This window comes from Ziziphus jujuba, chromosome 5, assembly GCF_031755915.1.
Source record: "Ziziphus jujuba cultivar Dongzao chromosome 5, ASM3175591v1".
In the NCBI taxonomy this organism is placed as follows: Eukaryota; Viridiplantae; Streptophyta; class Magnoliopsida; order Rosales; family Rhamnaceae; genus Ziziphus; species Ziziphus jujuba.
Genome location: NC_083383.1, coordinates 14,994,874 through 15,021,261, shown reverse-complemented (window position 1 = coordinate 15,021,261; position 26,388 = coordinate 14,994,874). Strand labels below are relative to the sequence as shown.

The following is a 26,388-nucleotide window of genomic DNA, read 5'->3' as shown; positions in this document are numbered from 1 at the left end:
TATTTATGATTTACCATATTATATATTTTAATTGGTTTTGAAAACCATATATTAACATAATTTATGGGTGTTAAAAAAAAATACAATTGCCTTATAAATATCATTAGCTATTTTTACTTTTAATTAATTGTTATTTATAAAATATTATGTTATAATTTAATTTTAATTTATATTTCTAAAATTATATATTAATATAATTTGTGGGTGTAAGAAAAAATTCAATTTTGTATGTACATATAAATATATAAAATTCCAACTTTAATTAAATATAACATTTTTTATTGTAATTATAAATATCATTCTTAAATTTCACTTTAAAAATAAAAAAATAACAAAATAGTCTAATCCAATTCGATTCTACACCAAACATAGGACAACTAGTTCACCGGTCAGTCCGGAGCTTTGCCAAACACAGAACTGCATTATTCTATCCGGTCCAATCCAGATCTGTTCTGTCTGATCCGAACCTATCCTGTTTACCAAACATTACTTAAAGATCCTATATTCCTCCTCAAAAAGCCATTAACTATACCAATCCAACATTTAGGGTTTACTTTTTTTGTGGTGTCTATTTTTCCTTTATTTGCAAAGATTTGTTTAAACTCTAAAATTTTCTTCTTCTCCGATACAAAGTGTCTTCACGTCTATTTATTCTCTTTGTTGTTTTCATTATTTTGTTTCCCTAATTTTTTTCGACAAGGTGAACACAACAAAAATAAATAAATAATAATTCCTCCTCGATTAGAGTTCTAGTTTACATCAATAAAAATATTTAGGTTTTGGGTTTTAGATCTAGAGATTTTTGTTGGAGTTGAGGCAAAATTTAAGAATTTTTGAAATCTATGCGACTGTAATCAGTTTAAGAAGAAAAATAAAGAAAAGATTTTCAGTTATTAATTCTAAAATTTTATAGCTTAGAAGATATAATATGGAGTTTAAACAAAAAAAAAAGAAAGAAAAACAAAAAGATTTATACTTTACAAGGTCAAGAAGAGGTGAAGATGAGATGGAGATAAAGAAAAAATAAAAGTGTTTCTCTGTTTGTTTATTAGAACATAGTGAGGAAAATTATAGAAGGAGAAAATGAAGTTGAATAAAAAAGAAATTATATTATAAAAATGAAACATGGCAATTTTATACTGTACATAAGTTTTTTTCTTTTGAAAAGTTCTATTAAAAAGTAGAATTTAGCAGTCGAAAAATAAATGACTCTAGACATCATATCAGATAAGCTAGGATAGAATAACTGTTGCATCTTATACTTTCTCAATAAAAATGAGGGTGTTAACTCATTAAGGGAGATGTATTCAATTTAGAATTTGATGGATTTAAAATGAGTTATAGAGTTTAAAGGATTTAATGGATTGTTATGGAATTCTATAGACTTCATAAAGATTTTATAAAAATCCAAAAAAATCTTTGGGTTTAAGACTGGATTTTATATTGACAATTTTCTTTACAATTTCACTGTTAAAATCCTTTCAAATCCATTAAAATCCATCATTTTTTAAAGTTTTTTAAAATCAATGACTTTTTGAATACCACCAGATTTTAAAAAAATTCTACAAAGTCGTAATTGAATATACCTAGATTTTAATGGACTTTTATAAAATCTATCAAAATCTAAATTGAATATCATTAGACTTGTATGGACTCCTTTAAAATCTAAATCGAATACCTCTAAATTTTTAAAGACTTTTAAAATCCTTCAAATTCTAAATTGAATACACCCCTCTAAATGTCAAAAAATTTAAAATTTATTGTTTAACATACATTTAGAAGTAATGTAAACAATTATAAATTTGTTGTCCAAAAATCAAAGTAAACATTTATATAAATATATATATATATATATATATATATGTGCGTGTTTAAATTTATAAATTCGGTATACGAAAAAGTTAAAAGTTCATTTTCGTATATATAGTTTTATGCAAAATTATTAAAAATCTTTGTAAAATATTTATGACAATATTAGTAAAGGTAATATTGGATAATGTTCTATAACTTATTATTGCTACGTACCCGTGATAAAATGGAAGAAAGTGGTGGATAGAGGACTGATTCTTCATGTGACCCTGCATTTTTTATAATGTGCCTTCCTCATTCTGTTTTTCCTTTTACATTTTTTTCGATATGGCATAATATTTCATCTAAAGAAAAAAGAATATTGCATGGTATAATTTAGGTACGCGTGGCATGTGTCATATTATTCTGATCAATAAGTTCTTTTTTCCCCAAAAAAAGAAAAAAAAAAAAAAGAAAAAAAAGAACTAGATTTCCTTGTTTTACCCCTAAACCCTTTTGGTTCCTAATAATTCGATGAACAACTTTTTCATTTTTTTTTTTTTAAATCAAACTTTAATCCTAAATTTACTCTATAGAAGCATGAGGTGAGTTTGCCTTCGGGTAAAAACTGAAGGGTCAACAGGCCCAAAGTCAAGTGAACTGCCCAGATCCATACCAACCCACCATCTTCCTACGGTTAATAAAGCCCATTACAATATCCCCTTTTTTTATTTTTTTTCAAAAACAAAGGCTGTGAAAAAAGAATGAGCATATGGGATAAAGTATAACTGGGGTGGAATAGAAATTGTACCTTTTGAGTACCACAAAGGGAACACAGTATGGTGGAAAACGAAGATCGTAGGTCCATCTTTGGTGGTAGAAGGATTCTTGTCATTCCCATTCACCAAAAAGGATTCTCTTTCAGAAAAATAATATGATGGAGAAGGACAAGTAAATGTCATGGTTGCCTTCCGAGGTTGAAGGTAACGTCTTCTCAAATGTACCACATCTTTAGATGAACATATATGTTTTGATATTGCAAATTAAAGGTATCAAATTAGGAATCATTTATCATTATCCTAAAAAACAGAAATGAGACTAAAAAATATATTAACCCAAAGCTCATGTTGATTTTCATATATATATATATATATATAGTGTTAACGTTATAGGGTTGAGAAAAATCATGCAAGGAGCAAACAAGACTATGAGTGGTATCAAACACTAAAAAATAAAAATCAGTTAGTTGAAAAATTATGTATGAATACGAGGAGATTCACTATTTTCTCTTTTTGACTTGAAAATTATTAGAGATTTCACTGCAGAGTATGTTTGTTCTAATTCCAAGTAGTTCGAATCTTTTGTTATTTTGTTTATATGTGCTCATTTTATTATTATTGTAAAAGGGGGAGTGTTCCGTGAATTAAAAAATTAGATAAAATTATTTTAACAGATCATCTCGACTCTTGTACAAGTATAATCATATGAAGAATAAAAATTATGATTGAAAAGCCATTGAATATATTCATTCAATGGTCAAAATGATATCTATCAAATATTTTATTCTATAAAATTTGCACCTTGTTAAAAAGTGAGAAAAAAAAAAATCAAGTGATCCATTTTACATAGTTTTTCATTAACTTTGACAAGTGACAAAAATGATTGACGTGAATTTTAAACTAGCCATATCAAAAACATAAAAATTTTGAATTGGAAAAATATTAAATTGGGAAAAAATATTTTAAGATAGTGAAAATTAAAAAATTATAAGATTAAATTGGGGAAAAATTTAAAGATGAGGAGTTTTACATGGTGAAATAAGGGGGGAAAAAATTCCAAACATTTAACTGGGGAAAAATTTTTAATGGAAGAAATTTTTAAGTGGCGAAAATAGAAAAGAAAAATCAGCACATTTAAATTGGAAAAAATTGATTTAGCTACTTTAAAATCCACATCAACCGTTTTTACCACTCATCAAAATTTTTATAGAACTACTCTGTACAGATAGATGGTCAATAACCACCTAATTTCGTTTTAAAGAAAGCTAACCTTACTTGTTTAAAACAATCTAATATTATATACTTGAAAGAGATAACCAAGTGATAAAGTCATTTTTATTAAACAATAATTTCAAATATCAAATCTCTATCTCCAATATAAAAGTATTATTATTATTATTATTACAAGAAGGATATTTGGGCCTAGGTGCAAATACTGTTGCCCGTTCATATTTCATTTTGTAAAATCGTCGTGGATGTTTTTTTTTTTTTTTTTTTTTTTTTTAAGGAAAAAAAACTTTTGCTACGTTTACAGGACAACACATCTCTTTATATAATATCCAGTTTTTTTTTCATAGGTTTGGAGCCCATACTATAATGGGTTTCAGATTTCTTGTTAGAATTTTCTTACATGATTACTCATGCTATGTTTTTCTTCTCATTTATCATAATTTTATATAGTTAAAAAAAGAAAAATTAAAAAAAAAATATCGTTGGAGCCCAATATAGCATGAATTGTAAGCCTAGGCGAAAAAAAAAAATTAATACTATATCTATCTAACTTGTTATCTATCGAATTAGAATTGTCCAAGTGAATTGTAGATCTCATATAGTAGATGTCTTCACCAATCTGCTTGGATGTAATTTGGTAACACATTATTGTTTTTTGATTTTTTTAATTATGTATAAGTTTTATTAATTTAAATTTTTGTAATTGTTAATTTGTAGTTGGTAGAGTTTATTAAAAATGTCATATAACTATAAACTTGTATAAAAAAACAAAATAAAATAAACAATTTTCATGTGTTTGATTTGGGTTTTTTTTACTTTTTTTCTACTTAAGTTTGTCATTGAAATGCCTAATCGACTTACAGTTAAAATAAAAACACTACGCATAATTAAGTAAGAAACAAAACTAAAAAAAGAAAAAATGCATTATCAAACAAGACGTTGATTGAAAGACTGTTAAAAGAATAAGGAATACTTATTATTATTAATGTGGGAAAAGAAAAAAAAAAAATTGAAAATCTTATGTGTTGACAAGGCTTGGGTTGGGTTTATTTTTTCATCTTATATCTAAATAGACATAAATACTTATTTAGAAAAAATAAATTTTAATATAAAATTTAAGATGATATGTTTATTTTCTTTTTAAAAAGTATATTTGAACAAAATAATATTTTAAAAATAATATTTTAACAATAAATTTTTAATTGAAAAACACAGTTACCCTTAGAATATAACTTTGCATTAATTGGATATATTTAAAATAAAATATTTGACCATATTTAAAAATAAAAATTACTGTATCTAGAAGGTTAAAATAGTAAATTAACCAAAATCCCTTCTTCTCCCTCTGGGAGTTTTTTCAGGATTCTTCCACGATTGGAGAGAGAGGAAAGTCGATGAAAGAGAGCGAGAGAGAGAGAGAGGAGTCAGTCAGATAAGAAGAATTTTTTTGGGATTTTTTTATTTCTTTTGCATTGAAGAGAAACAGAGGAGAATTGTTGGAAGGAGAGAGAAAGGAGTCAGTCAGATAAGAAGAATTTCTTTGGAATTTTTTTTTTAATTTCATCTACATTAAAGAGAGAGAGAGAGAGAGAGAGAGAGAGAGAGAGAGAGAGAGAGAGAATTGATGGATGGAAGAGAGAGACAGAGAAAGGAAAGTCAGATCGAAAAAATTAGAGAGAGAAAAGAAAATGAGGTCGGAAAAATTAGAGGGGAGCGGATTTTGGAATTAAAAATTTAACAAGGGTAATTTTGGATAAAAAAGGCTTAAGATATTTTTAATTAAAGATAAAACTGAAAAATTTTAGCTTTCTAGAATAAGATTTAAAAAAAAATCTTATATTAAATGTTAAGATGAAAAAAATAAGCAAAAACAAAATGTACTATCATTTAAAATAAGTTAAATTAAAATATAAGTAATAAAAACAAACCCCTAATCTCTATCCGTTTCAGGAGAAGAAGGAGCCAAGCCAACATGCCAACTTTCAAATGACCAAAGAGGTTCTTTTAATCCTTAGTTCCCTTGATAAGCTGATGCCTTATAATATTAATACACAATGATATTTATCTTATTCGTCTATTTATGTGGTCTTATAAAGTAAGGTAGAAGTTTATTAGTTAATAATGGAGGTTGTTGATTACGTTTTTTATAACAATTGTTTTTTCTTACAACTTAAGAGAGATAAGTTTTTATTTAATCAGCTTTATAATATTAATACACAATGATATTTATAATATTCATCTATTCATATGGTCTTATAAAGTAAGGTAAAAGTTTGTTAGTTAATGATTGGGATTGTTGATTATGTTTTTTGTATCAATTTTTTTTTTTTTTTTTTTTTGGTTCTTACAACTTAGGAGACATAAGTTTTTATTTAAGTGGAAATTTGAACCTTGAATTTAAAAATATATTTTTAATAATTTTACTATTGAATCAAACCTTTAAATATATTATAATAAAGTTATGATATTGGGGTTAGGTGTTACGACGTAATCCACTTAGAATCTTTTATGTACATAATATATAGAAAAGTGGGTAAAAATTATTGATTAATACTTAGTTGCCTATTAATTTACCAAACTATTTATCTAGATGCTGTGATAAGGTAATGTATTTTCATTTTATTAGTTAAATTTTAATATACTTTAAGTATGGACCAGTACGAGTGAACCTTATAAGGAAACTAAATATATTTAAGCCAATAATATAATGATATTTATAACTTGGTAAATCTTTGTAAATTAGTTTGTATTTTTAGTTATTCAATTCATAATACTGCTATTCATTTTGCATTTTTTTTTTTTAACATACATACTTCCTTTACAGAAAAGAAAATGTAATTATTGTCTTTGTATCTTAATTTTGTTTTAATTTAGTTTGAAAGGAATAATTTTAACAACTAAAAACATGGAATTTGGAAGCTTGGTTGGTAAGTAAAATTACTGATAATACATTTTTAAATTTTGAGTTTAACCATATTTAGATGAAAATATTCTTTCTTTAGTTTAAAATATATTGTAATCCCCAACTGAAAAAAAAAAAAGAAAAAAAAAGTTTAAAGCTGGACAAATCTATATCCTTATTTGATAAAACAATCAATTTAATAGAATTTTAAATAAAAATAAATTTGACAAATTTAATAAAAATATACCTTTTATCTCATAAACATTATAGCAAATTTATGTTTATGTCTAAATAAGGATTTGTTTTTTTGAAAGTGCCTGAATAAAGATTAAAAAAAATGTCATTTTAAAAAATAATATCGCATAGTTAAATAATATTGTTTCACTATCAAAAGACTAAATCAAAACAAAATTGACACGTGGCGCTTGTAAATCATAATTTTAAACACAGATAAGAATATATACAACAAGTCAACAACAAAAAATAGAAATACTAAAAAAAAAAATTTTAAATTAATATTTTATGATTAAATGATATTATAAATATATAATTTTTACCTTTAAAGGGTAAAACTAATGGGTGAAACAGATGAAAACTGATAAATTAGTTTCCTTAAACAATTTTAAAAATAAATAATGGTTTTTTGAAATTATAAAATTTTTAAACGAAAATAATTGTAAATGAAATTTTAACGATGGTTTCATAAAAGAGAATAGAATAAACATAAAGGTTGAGACACATGGGGAATAATGAAAATACAATAATTATCACCATCCGGAACAAGAATGGAGCCTACCCTGAATCGGAGGAAAAAAAAAAAAAAAAAAAAAAAACATATCCCCTCTCTATATGCCCTCCCATTGGACTTTTGCTCCCCGTAATCCAAACACCATCCTCCCATTGGTGCGCCCCAATCTGAATAGGTTGCCTAACCCTTCCTAACCACCAATCATATGCCACCACGTTTCGCTTCCTAATTACCCAATCTCTTTACCCCACGTGTCAACACCCTTTTCAGACGTTAACTGGACCCCATCCCACCACCTATCATTCAATCGCATGCCCTTGTGACGCTACAGTCTTTGACCACACTTCACTTTTCCAAGCAAAGCCAAAAGGAAAAACCAAGCTGTATTCACGATCAACCGCTCACAGCTTCCCATCTCACACACCCAGACACCAAACTTGCTCATCAGACGGTCCATATTCGCTCAATCCACTACAAGCGTCAACGAATTAATGTCAGTCTCTCTTTAGCCCCAGCCTCGAAGTACTACACCATGGTCAGGTGCTCTCTCTCTAAAAAACCTCTCTCTGTTTTCTCTGCAATTCATCTTCGGTCATTTCTTTCAAACAGTAAAATCGTCTCTCGCTTTATCTTGCATAAAGCTTTTCTTCCTCTTTTTTTTCCTTCCTTGGGTTTGAATGACTCTAGGTTTTCCTTTTTCGCTTTGTTTTTTTTTTTTTTTTTGGGTTTCTGGTTCGAATCTCTGTGATTGTATATGTATTTTCACTGTTTATACCGTCGAACAGCATTCTTGATTCTCTCTTTCGTGCTTGATTTTCTTACTTCACGTTTTGGTTGTTTGAAGGTTTTGATGGAGGAGGTTTAGGATTTTTTTTTTTTGAGAGTTTTTTTTGGGAGATGGAAAACTCTTGGCAGGGCAAATGTGGTTCCACATTGCAGTCGTCAACACCGTCTTTGACTTCCTCGTCGTCACAGGAGCTTCGGAATCAGGTACTTCTATGGCGGTTTATTTATTTATTCTATTACTTTTTTTTGTCTTTTTTCTATTTATCTATATAATTACTTGCTTGTGCTACAGATAGATAGATAGCTGGTATGAATGCAGAAATAAAAATAAACTAAAAAAATTCTGGAAATGGAGTATAATGAATGCTGCAGAGGATGTAATGCCATATATAAACGTAATGTGCATTACTGACTGTAAAATAATCATGTGGTAATTGGCCTATCTATTATTATTATATGTTACGTCCTTGAGGAAATAATTATGTTAAAGATATGTTTTCTTCTTTTTGTCTTTTTGCAAGAAGGTTAATGTGTTGAATTTCTCGCTCACTTTTTTCTGCTAATGGCATGAGAATTTTGATGTGCCTATAAATTGGTATCACCGTGCTTCTGCTAACTACCTTGTAATATGAAAACGTAATGATCGTGAACCGGCATTAATTTTGAACTTTACCCATGAAACTGCGATGTTTATTTACCGCCTTTACCATTTGTTATGTTTGTACCTGACTTTTGGCAAAATATTGTTGGAAATCCTAGTTTTGTATAAAATCTGGGTGCTTATGTTTGGATTCAGTGCAGTCAAATATTACTTTGTGGTGTCAGTTCACTATATGATAGTATTCACCAAGTAAATTGAATGAAAATCACTTTTGTCCTTGTTTTGTGGTTGGATTACTTTATTATGTCTATTAACACTTTATAATACAAATATGGATTTTCATTTATATGTAGGCGGCGACAAATACAGGGTATTATTTTTACCCACATGGTCAACAAGATTTAAGAACAGCAGTACATGGAAGGGTGCAGGATCCTTCACTTCCTAATAATTCACTTATAAGTTCACACAGATTGGGCAATGTGATTCCTGGAAATTCTTTTCTGTCTCTTCTGTCTGGACCACCGTCTTTGTTACAGTGTGATTTTCAAGAATTCTCAAATCCAAAACCACTTTGTAGCTCTGTTAAACTGATGAGTGATAATAGTAGTGTTCTAGCGAATGCTACTGGAAGCAGGATACCACTGACATTCAATGGGCTACAATCAGAAAATTTAAGTGGGCAAAACTTACATGGAGCAGGATTTTGTCCCACTAACCTACATGGAGCAGGATTTTGTCCCACTATCTCATCCAGGCCAATGACCAGTTCCAACTGTTCTAGCAAATCTGTTTTGCCTGATGTTAAGAGTTCAGAACTGGATAAGGCAGTTGTCCATTGCATGGTCCCTGGTAATGAGAAAGTAAAAGGTTCCTTTTCATTGAGTGGGGAATGGCGTAGTACATGCCATGCAAATGTTCAAAAAGCCTGTGGCACAAGAGTTCAAACTTTCCAAGTGAAGTCAATGGAGGCTAACTCTAACCAGTCAGCCAGTTATATGAGTGGTTGCCCTCGTGTTTTCTGTTTGAGTACAGGTGAGTCCCTGCATCACATTAATTTGAGTTATTAGTTAAAGGGTCTTACTTTACATTTTTTATGTTTGATGTGCCTTTTATTATTTGAAAAGGTGGATATCTACTCCTCAGCAATACAGGACTTCTTGGTATTGTTTGCTCATGCCATTGTTTTCACATGTCTGTCCTGAAATTTTGTGAGGTAGGTCTGACTGTAATTCTACAGATAGCTTTACTAATTGTGAAAGTACCTTGTATAGCCTTAAGAATGTGTTATTTCTTAAAAATCACTTTATCTGTTTTCATTTTGTAGCACTCGGGATTATTTGGTGTTAACCCTGGGGATGCTGTTTGTGTGGATGGTGGTGAAACTATTGCTCAGTGGCGTAAAGTCTACTTCCAGAAGTTTGGGGTGAGATGTTCATGTTATAAATTTATGCTTTTTCTTCATTTTTTTTTTTTTTTTTAGTGTGTTAATGCATGCAACTGCATGTGCACGTGCATGTATATGTAAGAGTGAGGAAATAGGTGTGTGCAGTGTAGACGAATATCCGTGGGTAAAATTGCTCATGTTGTCTTTGTAAAGCCAAAGTATTTATGGTCAGGATCTATAGTTTCTTCCTTCTAGTGCTATTTCCTGCATTTTCAACCATAAGGAATTAGACGTGGCCCCAGGTATGTACTGCACTAGCTGGCTGATGTTAAGGATCTCATTGGTGTCCTTTCTGCTCGTTATAGGCATAGGCCAGTCATAGAGAAAAAGATGAATCTATTTTCTTATCCCTTGGATGTTATTAAAGGCTATTATTAGATTACTACTTTTCTTTTATTTTTCATTTTAATCATTTTAATTTCTCATATGTGGATCTTTAATACTGATGGAGTGTTTTGTTTGATATTGAATTTACACCTGATCTTCTATGGATTGGTAGATTTCTCCATGAGATACCTACCTTCTTACCCTTGAGTCTTGGCTTAGGTGGTAAAAAGGGGTAAGGTAAGTTTGGGGTCATCTTTTTCGTGTGTTCCTTAAGTAGAATTAATCAACTTAAACATTATTTTCTTAGTCAGTTGTAAACATCTTTAATTAAATTAATTATCTTTGTCTTTTGAATTGAGAATTGAATTTCTTATTTGCATGTGTTGGAAGCAACGAGAACACTGGAACGTGATGTTTTTATGATGCTTTAGATTAGGGTTCCAGAAGATCAGAGTGATTGGGACTGGCCTGAAGGATTATCAACAACTGCTGGTTTGCTAAGATCTAGAGCGACTACGTCCAACATTTCCTCTAACATTTCTCATCTGGTTCATTCATCCGAAGGTTTAGTAAGGTCTGGACAGACTTTAGACAATTCTGGGTTATCAAAGAACCTTCATACGGACCAGAATTTGGTTATTGACGCTTTGCAAAATAAACAAAAGAGGAATGTCCAGGATAATAGCAATATTCTTCTCAAGGGTTTGATTGGCACTTCGCTGAGCAATGTGCGAGCTGTGGTGGATAACCAGATAATGGAGTGCCCTGTGTCTCAGTGCTTAACAATGTCAAAATTTGTTGGTATTGGATCACAAGATGGCAGTCAGTCCATTTCTGGTTATATTGATTCCATTCTGAAGAATGGAAATTCATCCATTTCCTACCCTGCTTCACAGGAGTTAAAAACAATTTGTAAAGAATCTGATTTGAGCATGATTAATGCACAGAGGAGTCTCTTTGTGGGCAGGGATGCTGCTCTTTCAAATATTGAGTTGAAGCTTGGGCAACCATATCAATCAAGTCAACAATTTGAAAACTCAAATCTAACAGCCTTGGGACCACAACTATTGGATACTCTTGTCAATCCACCACCAAAGTCAGTCTTCCCCGAGCAGATAATGCATAATAGTGCGTCAAAACAATATATATATATATATACACATACATTTTTATAATAAAACCTGTTATATAATTTATTTTTCTTCTCTTGTTTTAGATGAGTTAACATATGATGACAGTCTGGAATATCTTTTGCTGCAGACGATTTGAGGGAAAAGGTGGAACTTGGGCAAAATCTTTACTTTGCAACTGGCCCATCTGGGCCGAGCACAAAAAGAGAACAAAACCAGTTGAACCTTGGGAACTGTGCATTTGAAGTTGGTAATTCCACTGATGCTGGTAGACTAGAGAAATTAAGAGGCAACCTGGTCCATAATTCTGTGGTTTCACTACCTACACCTACCCATTCCAAAATTCCATCTGAAAGTAGTATGCGAACAAAAGCTAATGATAATATGTTAATTGGCATGGAGCATGTCATGCCCAATACACAGTATTCTGGTAGCTTCTCCTGGCACAATGAAAATGGTTTAGAAAGGCAATTACCCATTCCTGAGTTGTGTTTGCGTGGACTAACTGACAAGGGTAAAGGAGTGGGCTCCATTGGTGATAAATACTACTTTATGAAGGACACAGCATCTAGAACCCACAAGGAAATGGATATCACAGGCAATGATCCTCATATTCCAGTACAATGTGGAAACAGCTGCTATTCACATCAGCTTTCTAGTTTAGCAGTGGAGGTACCTGACACCAGAAAAATATGTAATTACCCTGAAAATGTTCCTTTTCATGGAAGCGGTGGACAAGTTGATCATGTTAATCACAGATCTTTGGCTGTGAGCATGGGGTCTGGGCTAATTTCACCATCTCAAGTAGTCTCAACGGGCATTCCCTTAGCTACTTCTACCTGTTTATTAGATCAGACTTCAGCCTTGTCTAGAGAAGAGGGCATTGGTGTCAGTGGTCATTTACTTGATGATAATTTGAGATTGCTTGCACTTAGGCAAATGTTGGATTTATCTAAGCAACAAAATGCTTATAATTATCTTGGAATGAAGAAAGGGGAAGGAAAATATGATGGCCTTTCTTATGCACAGAATTCTTGTTCTGAACCTTCAGTGCCAGGAGAACAATGGCAAGGATCTGGTCTTACCAGTAAAATGGATGTTTCTGAAGCTGCTGTTAAAGCACGTCTCTCTGGTACTTCTCGGTTTGGTGGTGATAAAGGTTTTGCTTCTTTATTTATCAAGTGCACTTAATTGTTTTGAACTTTCAATAAAATGTTTTGTCAAGCATCTTATGCTTACTATTTTAGTGTGGAATTTATAGTTTTATGTTAATCCAGGGATGAACAATTGCTGTGATCTTTCAACTATGACCCAAGGAATTTCGCTACATCCAAAAGAAATGGCTGTGCAATGTCAGCTTTCTAATGATCATCTTCGAAAGGAGCAGCCTTCCATGAGGTTAGTTTACCGGCTATCTAGTATTCAACATTCAATTCTAATAATGTTATTTTTCATCACACGTTCTTGGATGTTGATGCTATAAATTTAGGTCTAGGTTTGATTTCACAATTAACTTAATTGAAATCATTAGCGATTGATGTGGTTGTAATCAAGTAAATGTTGTGAGGAAATTTTTTATCCTCAAACCTTATTGACTTTACTTTTGTAATTTTTACAAGTTGGCTTACATGTATAGGCTTGTGTGTCTATAAACTATTTTGGGGAATGCCACGGCTGCAGTGCTGCATGTAGATGACACTGGCAGATAATTTTGTCATAAGCATGGTTTTATCATGGTGTTCTATATATATATATATATATATTTATGGATGTGTACTGTCTCTAGGAAGGCATATGATCTAATGTCAAGTGAAGAAAGCATTGCAACACACACACACACACACACATATCGGTTGAACTTTTGATTTAAGTAGAGATTCAAATATAAAGCTTTATAGAAAAATGAACTTGTAGATCTGGCCCATGTTACTTGAAACCATGGCTTAATTGAGTCAGGTCTGAGTAAAATAAGACATTGTTTTCATGTTCAATTCATTTCTGACATTTATGAACTTTACTGTTTAAATGGAGTTGGAGGATCAAACAAATTAAGTAGTAAAAGCAATAGAACTTGGAAAATTGAATGGTGATCATTATTAAATATTAGAATTTTGACAATGTTGTGTGGTTCTGCCAAGTGTTTATGGTATGGACATGCAATACACACCTATACTTAAATAGTTGAATGGTTTCATTTTATTCTGGTCATTATATGAATGGTTGAAAACCTAATATCATGCTTCCATTGGTTGATGCTAAACTCCTCTGCACATATATATGCATTAAATATATGTTGTATATGTGGCAATGGTTCTGGATGGATTTAGCTGTAACAAACAATGCCAAAGTCCTGCATGGAAAATTGGTGAATATACTTTGGCATGTGGTATACAAGGTGGTGTTATGCAATTACATTTTTGTATATATGAATCAGACAGGGGTCATGTAATTAAAAATAACATTTCTGTGGCTTTGCTAATTTTTATAGATTTGAAACAAAGACATCTTGATTTTATGCTGTATGGTTTTAATTTTAGTTCTGTTCTTATCAGGGGGGAAAAAAAAAAGAAAAAAAGAAACAAAAAGACAAAAAAAAGAAAGAAAAAGAAAAAAGAGGCTGATGTGTTGATTTTAAGTGTGTATATGACCTGGCCACTTCTATGCTGTCATTTTTTCTGTATTGAGTTTTTCTTAATTGGCTATGTGAAATTTGTTTCCAAATGGTGATTCTAATTTTACTTAATGTTTGAGACTTGGCAGAAGTGATAAGGACATTGCTGGATCAAGTGAGCATGAAAAAAGTTGTTGCAGAATACCAAGTGATTGTTTTCAGCGAAACTGCAATTGTTCAGTCCATACAAATCATTTTGAAAGGAATTTTGAGTCAAGAATTGGAAACTTTCCTAATGTCTTAAAGGAGCAAATAGGAATGGTCAATAGTGAAGCCTCTGTAATACTTGGTTCGAAATTCGCCAAAAATCATAATTTTGCAAATGATAAAATGATTTCTCTAGAGCAAAGTGGATTGAATGGTAAACTCCACAAAAACATTTTCAGTCATTCTTCTCAGTGGCGAGATGTACCAAGTAAGGCGAAAGGGGTTTTTGATGTGATGCATGTGGACTGTTCGTCGGATGTAATTGATGGGAAAGGATGTAATGGAAGTCAACATAGAGACACCTCTTCTAAATGCTTAAATGATACGATGCAGGCAATGGACTCCTTGAAAGAGAATGAAATTTCGAATATTTCTTCTGGGTGTTCTGCCCCTGCAGTTACTCAGGTCTCAGTTGAGGTTAACAATACGGATTCTTATAGTGCTGATGTCGCTAATAGTGGATGTGTAAGTGATCTTGTAATTGATGAAGGATCAGGCATTGATGAATGCTGGTCATCAGATGATGCATGTGGAAGTGAAAGAAGTGCTGAGTTCCTTGGTGCCACTTGTAAGACTAGCTTGAAAGAACCTGGGTCTTCCAAGAACATATATCATCAATCATCAAGAAGCCTTCTTGATGAGCTTAAGCTTATAAATTCATTAACATGGAAGAAAGGTCGAAATCAAATCCAAACTGGGATTGCTTCTCAGAATAAGGACAATCTTTCCAAGAGATTTGAGAGACGCTTGAAAGCAGGGAAGAGAAAACGAGATTGCCCTTATGAAAATTCCAAATATACTTGTAATGCTGAGTCACCATCTTGTTCATCCAAATATAACCAGATTATATCCTCATCCAGTCAAGGGAAAACCCATCGAGCCTCTTTTAGTCAACAAAGTTCCAGACGTAAATTGTCTTCAGCAAGGAAACTTCCACGTAAAAGAGATATATATAAACTTTATAATGAGAGAGAAGAAAACGATGTTAGTTGTGGAGAACTGTATGTTGCTGCTGACACTAATGATATTTATGAGCTATCTGGTGGAAAGAAATTCAAAATGGATTACACGTGTGCTGTTACGAAGGCCAGGATGCGAGATGTAACTGATGAAGGTATTGGAGTAATGAAGTACAACTCAGTAGGTTGGATGAAGGCATCTAGTTTGCAGGTGAATATTTGTCAAATGAAGCCAAGGCCAATGGTTTGTGGAAAATATGGTGAGCTATCTGATGGAAAACAGGATGGAGTTGTGTCGAAATCAGCTAAAATTGTACCGCTTAGCAAGGTTCTTAAATCTGCCAAAAGGTGCACACTGCCCCAAAATCAAAAACCTAGACCAACTTTTGTGAAGGAGTTGAAGAAGACAGGCCACGATGGAACTGATGTATACTGTGATGAATTCCATTATTTGAATAATGAGATAGAGAGTTGTAGCTATAAAATTAAAAATTATGATGGCGTAAATAATGATGCATCAGAAAGAATGAACGAAGGATGCTCTGCTGGAGATTATAAATTTGCTGAAGAGTTGCCCATGTTGGAGAAAGAGAAACATGATAAAAGCAAGAAAGATTGTCATAAAGTAGACACTATTGCCTGTCAATCCAAGATTAAGAGTAAGGAAGTTCGCAAGCGTAGCATTTATGAGCTGACAGTTAATGGTAATTTTTTATTTTTGTGTCCCTTTTATTTTATTTTGTTGTGGAGATATAAATGGTTCTAAATTAGTTTCTGTCTGCATGATGACCTGAAAGCCTGAAAGCCAAGGCAAGGCCATTTTGCAAATGATTTAACTTGTTTGGCTGAAAATAAAATATGGGTAGTTCAAATTGTTGAACTGTCGTGCTGTTTGTTTTCCTTGTCATCTTCAAATGAGAAATATATTAGAAGAAAAAATTTTATTAGTAAATACCAGCTTATTTGGATTGCCAGTGTATCTTTCCTTGTGATCTTTTTAAGCAGACTTGCTGAGTGGCCCTAGATTTTGTACAAAATTGTAAATGTTTATTTAAGCTGTTTGTTAGTGCATGTTATATTGGCTCGGTACATAGTTTAGCACATTATTTGGCAACTAAATTTATTTTGGTTAAATTGTAACTTAACCCGATATTGACCCTTGCTTGTCTATTACTCCGATGTATTTGAATGTTGGGGATGTTTCATTGTTGGTAAATTCTTGTTTTACATGGTCACTTTTACTGTCTATTGGGTGGGTCAACATTAAAAGGATGGCGTGTTGGCTTGATGTGCATAATTGGCCCTCTTTCCTAATAGCTTAATTTTTTGCTGTTAACATTCTATTATAGAAATTGATTTTCTTCAAGTGGCAAACTTGAAGAGTTCCTTCCTGTAGCAAATCGATGCCCAACTTGGAAATATTATTGGCTACATTATGTAATGTAATTAGAGGTCGCTCATCTTATATGTTCTATTCCTTTTGGATGCCAAGGGTACGGAAACAGTTTTTTCAACTGTAGTAGTTAAGAAGGATGTGCCTCTCAGTTGCTTTAAGGAACGAAATTGTAAGTTTGCTTGTCTATCAGCAGCTAACATGTTTGTGCTAGGGATAAGAGTCTGCAATCAATTTAGCAGGGTTAATCAATGATATACCCATTTGTGGGGGAAATTTGATGCCTGTTTTATTATTTTTAAAGCAATTGATTAGTTTATGGTTCGTCTTTTCTGTATCTAACTTCTTTTATCATATTGTTTATTTGGCTCACCCTGAATCAACTTAGCAGGGTTAAACAATGATATACATACCCATTTGTGGGAGGCCATTTGATGCCTGGTCTATTATCTAAAAGCAATTGATTAGCTTATGACTTATGTCTATCCTGTATCTAGCTTCTTATAGCATATCGTTTATTTGCCTTGTCCCCGATCAATTTAGCAGGGTTAATCAATGATATCTACCCATTTGTGGGAGGACATTTGATACCTGTTTTATTATCTAGAATCATTTGCTTAGTATATGACTTATGTCTCTTCTTTATCTAACTTCTTATAACATTGTTTTTTTCACATTTCCATCTTGCTTTGAGATCCTTAATTTACATAATGATGCTTGTTCATCAACAGATAAGAATCCTAGCTCCAAAAGGTTTTCTCTTTTGAGGACTTCAAAATGCTTTCCGAAAATGAAAGCAGGAAAAGTTTTAAGGAAGGATGAAGATAAGATGCTTGGATTTCATGGAGTAGTTGATCAAAAGTAAGCAGGAAAAGGACCACTGGTTATTTTGATTCCAAACTCTTTTATATATTACTTCCCAGACATCATAAATTAGAAGAGTTTTTTTATTCTGCTTAGATTCTATATAATTCTAGATTTTGAAAGGGAAATGAACGATTTTTTTTAATTTAACAATTTCTGTTGCAGATCTCCTCAAGTGCGAAGGTGCTCATCTCTTCTGAATTCCGATGCATTCTGCTGTGTGTGTGGCAGCTCAAAAAAAGATGAATTCAATTACTTACTGGAGTGTAGTCAGTGTTCAATCAAAGTATGCCGTGTCAAGAGATGTTCAACTTGGAGTTCCATCCTAGTTTCTTTTGTGATTATTCAAGATTCTAATAATTATATGATGCACAGGTACATCAAGCTTGTTATGGTGTATCCAGAGTACCTAAAGGCCATTGGTATTGCAGACCTTGTCGAACAAATTCAAAAGATATTGTAAGAAAATGACATGTGCTATTGTTTTTAATTATTATTATTTTTTTATTTCCATTATTTACTCATGTTTGCTCTTGGCAGTCTTTTGTCTTGTTTTGTTAATCTCTTGTTCAATTACTTGTTAACATGTAAATATATATATATTTTTTTGAAGTCAGGAATTTTCTTTTCTTGTCATGATCTATGCCACAATGAGACTCCATTTTTTATTTTTTGTTTTTATTTTTTAATGGACATTATATCATATTGTTGCCCAAGATTATGTAGCCATCTAAATACTGCCATAATGGTCACCAATGTCATTCTTACCAGCATCCTCAGTCTATAAAAATGGAAACATTACTTCAAAGGTTTATGAAGTTAAACCTGAATATCACTTATGTTGAATTATCATCATGTTCTTATCTAAGTAGTCTAGCTCCAATTTTCCCTTCCTGTGTCAACCATTATAGGCATCAAAATTTTCCCTATTATTGCTGTAGAATTCTGAAACTATCAAACTATCTTGGATGGTTCCTTAATTTCCTGTCATAGTTTTGGTTTCGTAATGCATTCATCCCTTTTATCATCTAGGCTTGTGTTCTTTGTGGTTATGGAGGTGGTGCGATGACTAGAGCACTGCAGAGTCGTGCAATTGCAAAAACCTTTCTGAGAGCTTGGAATATTGAAACGGAATGCAGGCCTAAGACTATCCTTTCTTCTGTCAAAACTTTGCAAAACGAACTAAGCGGATTGCATTCATCTGTATCTGGAAATGAAGAAGGTTCCTCATTCTGTATTCAACCTGAAAATATTGAACCACTGGCTTCAGCTGCCTGCAAAATGGAAATGCTATACCACCTGGATGTTGAACAGAATTCCCCTCTTGTTTCTAAGTTAAAGGTACATAACAGCATTACAGTTGGATTACTTGATTCAACAACTAAGCAGTGGGTTCATATGGTTTGTGCACTTTGGACTCCCGGAACACGATGCCCGAATGTTGATACTATGAGTGCTTTTGATGTATCAGGAGCTTCACGTCCCAAAACAGATGTGGTAAGCATTTAATTTGATGATGCTTTCGAGCCAAAAAAAAAAAAAAAAGAAAAAACATTAAATTGTAGTTATGAGAGAAACTATTTTTAAGGGATGTCCTTTTGGTTGAGAGATTTGGTTTTGAGTATGTAATAAAATTTGGAACTGAAATTACGGTCTGGTGATTAGAGGGATAAAATGGGTCTGAATGAATGTTCTGAGGATTACAAAAGATAGTGAAAAAGGAAATAGACAATCTAGTTGATGAAAGTGTGTCTTGTTCTATGATTTTGAAAGAGGACGTATGTTAGCAGAAATTTCTAATATTAATTACCACAGTTAATGAAAAATCATGGTGAATAGATTCCCTGAATAACTTCAGCCTACCCAATTATCTATATTAAATCTGTCAAAATTAATTGATCTGTACCAAATATATACCTAACCAAAAATATAATAAGACTATTAGAAATAAAATTTTGTGGTTTAATAACAGCTTTGTAATTTGAACGAAGAACAGTGTCTTACAACCAAAGCTACTTTCTAAGAACAAACCTTTGAGGACTTTTATCATACTGTAGACCATGCTTTTGAATTCCCATTATCTGATTTGTTATTCATATAATGCAATAGTAATTGAATTGCTTTAGTATGGATGAATTGAAATCTGTTTTGTTTATGATTGCTGAATCTAGCTACCAGACATTTGTTAGATGAGTATTTGTATTTGTAAAAGATAATATGCTAATTGACATCTGGAAGGCTAAAAACTAATGTCTACATATATTCCTTTGCCATATGTGGTCTATAATGCGGGTTGTCTTTTTATTTTTATTTTTATTTTTTAGTTTTTATTTTTTTTCAGGTTTGCTCTATATGTTGCCGTCCTGGTGGTTCATGTATACAGTGCAGAGTTATAAATTGCTCTATACAATTTCATCCCTGGTGTGCTCATCAGAAGGTCTTTACTCATCTGTATTACCGTCATAAACATCTATGTATTTGATTTGTTGTCTAATAGTGGCTAATCATTTAGAGCATTCTACTTCTCATTTTATCATTTTTTTGGGGCATTTCTCATACAAAGTTGTTTCTATAAAACTTTTTTTGGAAGACATAGAAAAGGCACATCTTCTGATTATTCTAGGGAGAGGATAGTGGTTCTTTGTGGAACTGCCTAAGAATATATTAACAAGCTTCTTGTAGATTTGCTGTTTTTGTAGTTAATTTCAAACCGGTAACTACTAACCTCAAGATAGTCTGAAAAACCAGAATTCTGCTTGATGACACATTTCTGTTGTTCAGAACAATCATTTAAAATTCTTTAGTTAGTCATGATTTCTATTTTCTGAGCTTATTATGCTAGTTTAATCAAAGTAATGAATACATCTATATATGTCTTCATCATCTCATTGAGAGACACTAGCATATTCTTTTTCTTGTCAATAAATGGGGTTTATATCTACACAAGTTATATCATATGTAGTTCCATATGCATTATACTAGTTGGATGAACGCTCTAAATCAATTTATTTAACTCTTGGTGTGCTTACTGGTCATGTTCTATCTCTGTTTTAGATCATGGTTCGTGTGCACTATATAAAAGAGATCTAGATGGAGCTGTTTTTACTTTGAACATGTTCACCACTACTTTTTCTTTCTTATTTTGGGATTTTAATTCTATGATACGGCTTATTTTCTGTGTAGCTTCTTGTAATTAATTTTAACTAGCACGTTGGTGAAGTCTATGCTGATTTTTGGTACTTGGTCAATTTGACATAGCCTATTCACATCTACTTTTGTGGAGCTGTCTTTTAGGTGTTAAACCATAAGAAGGTTGTAGCTTTCTTGGATCTGTGATCTGCTTTCTATAATGAAATATATATGCACATTATATGTATACATTTATATTCAATTGTATATAGAATATATGGTTCTTGATAATGAAAATAAGACATGGTTTTTGCTATCATTGCTTTTGTACTCATTACTTTGCTGTATTGGTTGCAGGGTCTGTTGCAAAGTGAGGTTGAAGGTGTCGACAGTGAAAGCGTTGGTTTCTATGGAAGGTGCATGCTTCATGCTATACATCCAATGTGTGAAACTAACTGTGACCCAGCTGGTATTGAAACTGGTTGTTCAGGGATAGAAGAGTTTACCTGTGCTAGGACTGAGGTTTCTTCATTTTTCTTTGATTTTTTTCTTTTTCTTCCTTTTGCACATGTGGAAATTGGATAAGTTTGTTTTTCGGCATTTTTAATGTTCTCTTCATTCTTCGATTTTTAAGGGTTACAAGGGCCGTAAACATGATGGCTTCTGCCACAAGTATGGTCAATCAAAAGGCAAGAGTGGATGCCTTGTTCCTCAGGAGCAGTTGAATGCATGGATTCATATAAATGGACAGAAGACATGCGCACAGGGACTTCCAAAATTGCCAGCATCAGATGTTGAGCATGATTGTCGGGTACATTTTAATTTAATACCACATTACATTGGGTCATTTAATTTATTTCACAGAAAATGTTATGCAAAAAGTCTTACATATTTAGCACAATCTTCAAGTATGTATTTTGCTTCCTGTGTTAATTTTTTTTTTTTTTTTTTTTTTTTTGGGGCAAACATTATGACATTAGTATACGAAACAGAAAACCACAATATTTATCATTGAACTAGTAATTAAAATCTTGACCATCCAAATGTTTCCAATTAGCTGACAAACATTCTTTCAGCAATATAATTCTTTGTCGCGATCGAAGCATGTAGTGAAACTTAGTTCCTGATTTGCTGCTGCTGCATTTTTTTTTTCCCCCACCCCTTTTCTTTTTCTATATCTTTCTTTCAAATGTTTGTTTTATGTTTGGATTCTCAGGGTATAGAGGTTCTTAACATTACCAGAAGAGGGCATCATATTCATACATGTTATCACTATCTGACCAATATTGCATTTCCTTTCAAGTGCAGAAAGAATATGCTCGGTATAAGCAAGTCAAGGGTTGGAAACATCTGGTAGTGTACAAGTCTGGCATACATGCTCTTGGTCTTTACACATCTCGGTTCATCTCACGCGGTGAAATGGTTTGATAGTATCATCTTTTTAAGACATGTAAATGTATTGTAAATCGGGTTGTAAACATCGATGTATTCTTAATTCTTGTATGTTTTCAGGTTGTTGAGTATGTTGGTGAGATTGTGGGGCAACGTGTAGCCGATAAAAGGGAAAATGAATATCAGTCTGGAAGAAAACTTCAGTACAAGAGTGCCTGTTACTTCTTCAGAATAGATAAAGAACATATTATTGATGCTACTCATAAAGGAGGGATTGCTCGTTTTGTCAATCATTCATGCCTGGTAATATCTCGTTAAGACCTAGAAGTTTTTCTCAAGATGCATCTTTCCATTAATCATTAGAAATTTATAATCACGTGCAATGAGTTCTAAGCGGTTGTTTGGTAACATTAATGTTTTTGTTTTTTTCTTTATATTTTTACTTTAGTTTTGTAGAATTAAATTTTTTCTTAAAATGATACTTGCAAGCTTGATGGGGAATAGAAGAAGAGGAAGAGAGACATAAGATTGAAAACCATTTCAAGCTCTCTCTCTCTCTCCTTCCCCACCGCGCCCCACCCCCCCCCCCACTCTTCCCTTTTGCTGCTATCAAAAATATATACGTAATAGACCAGCTATAAATTTACTCGAGAACTAGTTGTCAACTGTTTTTGTTGGCTTCCAGCTGTTATTACTTTATAGGTTTTCTGGTCCATTTTTCTTTTGAAAATGGAATCCCAAAGAAATGTTTTTCGAAGTTACAAGTAATGTTTCAATAATCTAAGAGATATGGTGAACTTTGAGCTTGGAAAGAACAAAAAATTTGATTAATTTTTCTTTTGTGCATGTTCTGCTAGTTATTTTTATATTTTGTAAACATGAGCAAAGAGAATGTGTTTTAACTTTGAAATGTTTATATCCATTATGTGGTTCAACTAAGTTTTTTCTGCTTTAATTACATGACCAGCCAAATTGTGTGGCCAAGGTGATATCTGTGAGGAACGAAAAGAAGGTATGTTCGAATGCAGTTAAAATGCTTCTTTTTTATTTGCTGTATAATGTGGTTGCTGGTATTTTTGTTATACCTGAAGATAGGTATACGATATATGCAGTTACTACTGGAGCCAATGCCTTGTGGCAATGTTGTAGTTAACTAATTTGACTGGTAAAATGGATAGCTTGAGAGAAATGCTGCAATTGGCTCTAAGGTTATGCTGTTTCACCTTAGGCGGGTATGCTACATAATTTACCAAGACAGTATTTGACCTGTCCCATTGTACATAGTACATACCCTCACCAACACAAGACACGGAAAAGGTTATGGCTATTAATGGGTGCATGAATAACCTTGCTTTCTGCAGTAATCATGTCTTAAGATTATGTCCTTTTTTACAAATCACATTCTTTAGTATTACACATGCAGAATTTTTACTTTTTTACAAATCACGTTCTTTAGTATTACACATGCAGAATTTTTACTGTTAAAAATAATTCTCTGATTGTTCTGAATGTACTTTTTCTATCACCTCCTCGGTCCCCCACATTGATGTAATTATGAACTAGGGGAATCCAACTAAATTATGCGACATAATATTAACCCAATTAATCCAATGGGAATATGGTTTGTTATGCTGTCTTGTCTTTTTGGACAATAGTTTAGAATGCTGTTTGCAATGGTATAACGGAAAATTAGGAAGAAATTTTTGAAAACTTGTGCCCATCATAATAGGCAAATGAAGTTATCTCTATTAACATTTGAATGCTATTCTTGTATACCCACTAGGTTCTTTGCTTTAGATTTGTTACAATATTTTAAATGCTGGAGGCTTTAATGCTTATTTCTGGTTCTCAGGTTGTCTTTTTCGCGGAGCGAGATATCTTTCCTGGGGAAGAGGTAACATACGACTACCATTTTAACCACGAGGATGAAGGTAAGAAGATTCCATGTTTTTGCAATTCAAAGAATTGCAGGCGCTACCTTAATTAGATGTATTCAGTGCCTTGTAAAAAAAGGTTTCAATTGTTCTTTAGGAAGGCATATGCCAACTTGGGCTGTAGTTTTATTACAATCATTTAATACTATATCAGGAAATTCCTGGAGCTTCTTGTTGCTGAGAAAAATACTAAAGGGTGTAGAACTAGTATTATCCTTCAGCTTATCCATCAGTAATCATGGAAGCAATGTACACTTGTAGCTGTTTGAAAAGCAGCTATTATTTTCTTATAATGTGGTTGCCTTTACTTTTCTAAAGCAGTTATTATTTATACACTTGAGATATTACTTTTTTATCAATTAAAAAAAAATTATGTTGTACAATTCAACTCTACTGGTTACCGAGTTTATTTTGAGTGTTTTATTTTTCTTTGGATAACTGCATCTTACCACTTAAGCTACAAATTTTTTTGTAGTTTGCCCCCTGTGCTACAAAATCGCTCACATTGCCCCTTCAGCTTGTTCTAATTTTATTATCAAGTTTAATCATGCACTTGTTACAAAATTTGGGTAAAAAAATTTGATGAAATTAAACATAACTCATATAATAATGTTTAGAAATTGTTTTGTTCAACTTTATTTCGCTTTTAGACGGTACGTATGATTAATTTTGTGAAGTTAAAAAAGTAAAATTGCATGATTGAACTAAACTGATAAAGCCATATTAGTTTAGGAGACAATGTAAGAGGGTTTATAGTTTGAGAGGCCGAGTATAGAAGGTAATAAGGGTAAAATGCAGTTGCTCTTTTTATTTCTTTTAGTAGAGTAGGTGAGCTGGAATTGAGGAAAATCATGAAAGCAAATATACCATGTTTTAACAAGCCGAGAGAGATGGCCATCTTCCTGAAGGTTCTATCTCTTTTCGAACTAGCGTATGAATCTTCTTAGTTTCTCCGTTTACCTTTCTGTTTTGCGTTTGCTCTTTTCAGTTGGTTTTCTTCTCAACCCTGGTTTCTCTTTCTTGTCTTTAGTTTTTTAGTTTTGTCTCTCTCTAGTTTTCATGCCTTAGTTCTATTATCTTTGTTGCTGTTTGGTTGTTTGAGATCGTAAAGTTGATCTCTCTTCTACATGAGTTCCGTGTTTGCATCATCTATTTCCATGTTTTTTTCCTCTTCTTAGTTCCTGCTTTTGTGTGTTTCAGATTTTTTTTTTTTTTTTTTTTGGGGGGGTCCTTCTTTTCCTGTTTTGCAGTGGCGATTTATTTGGAAATTTGTCATTCTAAGGTAATCAGAGTTCATTCACTACTGTACCCTCGAGGCCTTTGACCTTCGGCTTCTTTAATCGTTTACCATGGATAAAGTCTGAGGGAAGATGACTGCTCTCCAAGAATCCCTAAGATCTCAGGCTACTGTAATGAGAGAGTCTGGGTTGGAAAATTTGCTTACCACTTGGGAGTTTCAGAAAATACGCTTTGTTGGAAATTATCACTAAACCTGGAGGTTAAAATCGAGGATTCAAGTGGAGAAACTTAGGAGGAAATACCTACAAATTCTGCTATGGGAGTAAAGAAGATAAGGAGAGGGTTTATATGGGAAGACAATGGAACATGCACACCTAATATTTGAGAAATGGCAATACCACGAGACTCTCAAGAAGATCTCATCTGCTACCTCCACTTTCATTTTGCATATTCACGAACTGCCTCTAGTATACCAACATGAGGATACAAGAGAAACTGGGCAACAATCTGGCAAAAGTTTATAAAAGGACTGTCAATCAAAGGCAGTGATGAAAATATCAATACCATGAAAATATCAATATCATCGATATCATCGGAAATATCGATAAAATTATGAAAACTATAAATATTTAATTTAGAATATAAATTTTTATATATGAGATAATTAATATAGTAAAATAATATAAAAAATATATAATAATTAAAATATAATGATAATAAAATAGTACATAAATATTAAAATAATTATAAATAAAAAAAATACAGTGAAAATTTAATATCAAAATAATACTAAGATATATGAAATTTTCAAATATATTATTAATATAAAAAAAATCCATTGGTGTTTTAAATTGATGATCAT

General features: G+C 32.2%; 1 protein-coding gene across 9 annotated transcripts; it reads left to right on the top strand.

Annotated features, from left to right (window-relative positions):
• The first annotated feature begins 7,850 nt into the window (after positions 1-7,850).
• On the top strand, positions 7,851-25,626 carry LOC107421144 (uncharacterized). 9 transcript variants are annotated; one of them, XR_009639057.1, is made up of 22 exons: positions 8,035-8,055; positions 8,292-8,437; positions 9,188-9,869; positions 9,962-10,050; positions 10,162-10,260; positions 11,040-11,736; positions 11,869-12,897; positions 13,016-13,136; positions 14,499-16,279; positions 17,700-17,829; positions 17,998-18,118; positions 18,208-18,291; positions 18,865-19,329; positions 20,174-20,269; positions 21,319-21,483; positions 21,596-21,772; positions 22,270-22,383; positions 22,474-22,656; positions 23,321-23,365; positions 23,466-23,670; positions 24,206-24,284; positions 24,442-24,604. XR_009639057.1 is itself a non-coding variant. In XM_060817492.1 (21 exons), exons 2-21 carry the CDS (start codon positions 8,345-8,347, stop codon positions 24,546-24,548), a joined length of 6,357 nt encoding a protein of 2,118 aa, XP_060673475.1. In that variant the 5' UTR covers positions 7,851-7,987; positions 8,292-8,344; the 3' UTR covers positions 24,549-24,680. The 9 variants fall into 9 exon arrangements, 7 of the variants coding, with proteins under 7 accessions (XP_060673475.1, XP_060673477.1, XP_060673474.1 ...); XR_009639058.1 differs by having other exon boundaries at positions 23,466-23,585; positions 24,442-24,580; XM_060817492.1 differs by lacking the exons at positions 8,035-8,055; positions 23,466-23,670 and adding an exon at positions 7,851-7,987 and having other exon boundaries at positions 24,442-24,680.
• The last annotated feature ends 762 nt before the right edge of the window (positions 25,627-26,388 follow it).

Excerpts from the sequence above, each read along its gene's own strand:
- LOC107421144 (XM_060817491.1), top strand. Across the intron at positions 11,737-11,868 it reads CGAGCAGATAATGCATAATA|ACGATTTGAGGGAAAAGGTG; the intron begins GTGCGTCAAAAC and ends CTTTTGCTGCAG. Across the intron at positions 12,898-13,015 it reads TCGGTTTGGTGGTGATAAAG|GGATGAACAATTGCTGTGAT; the intron begins GTTTTGCTTCTT and ends ATGTTAATCCAG.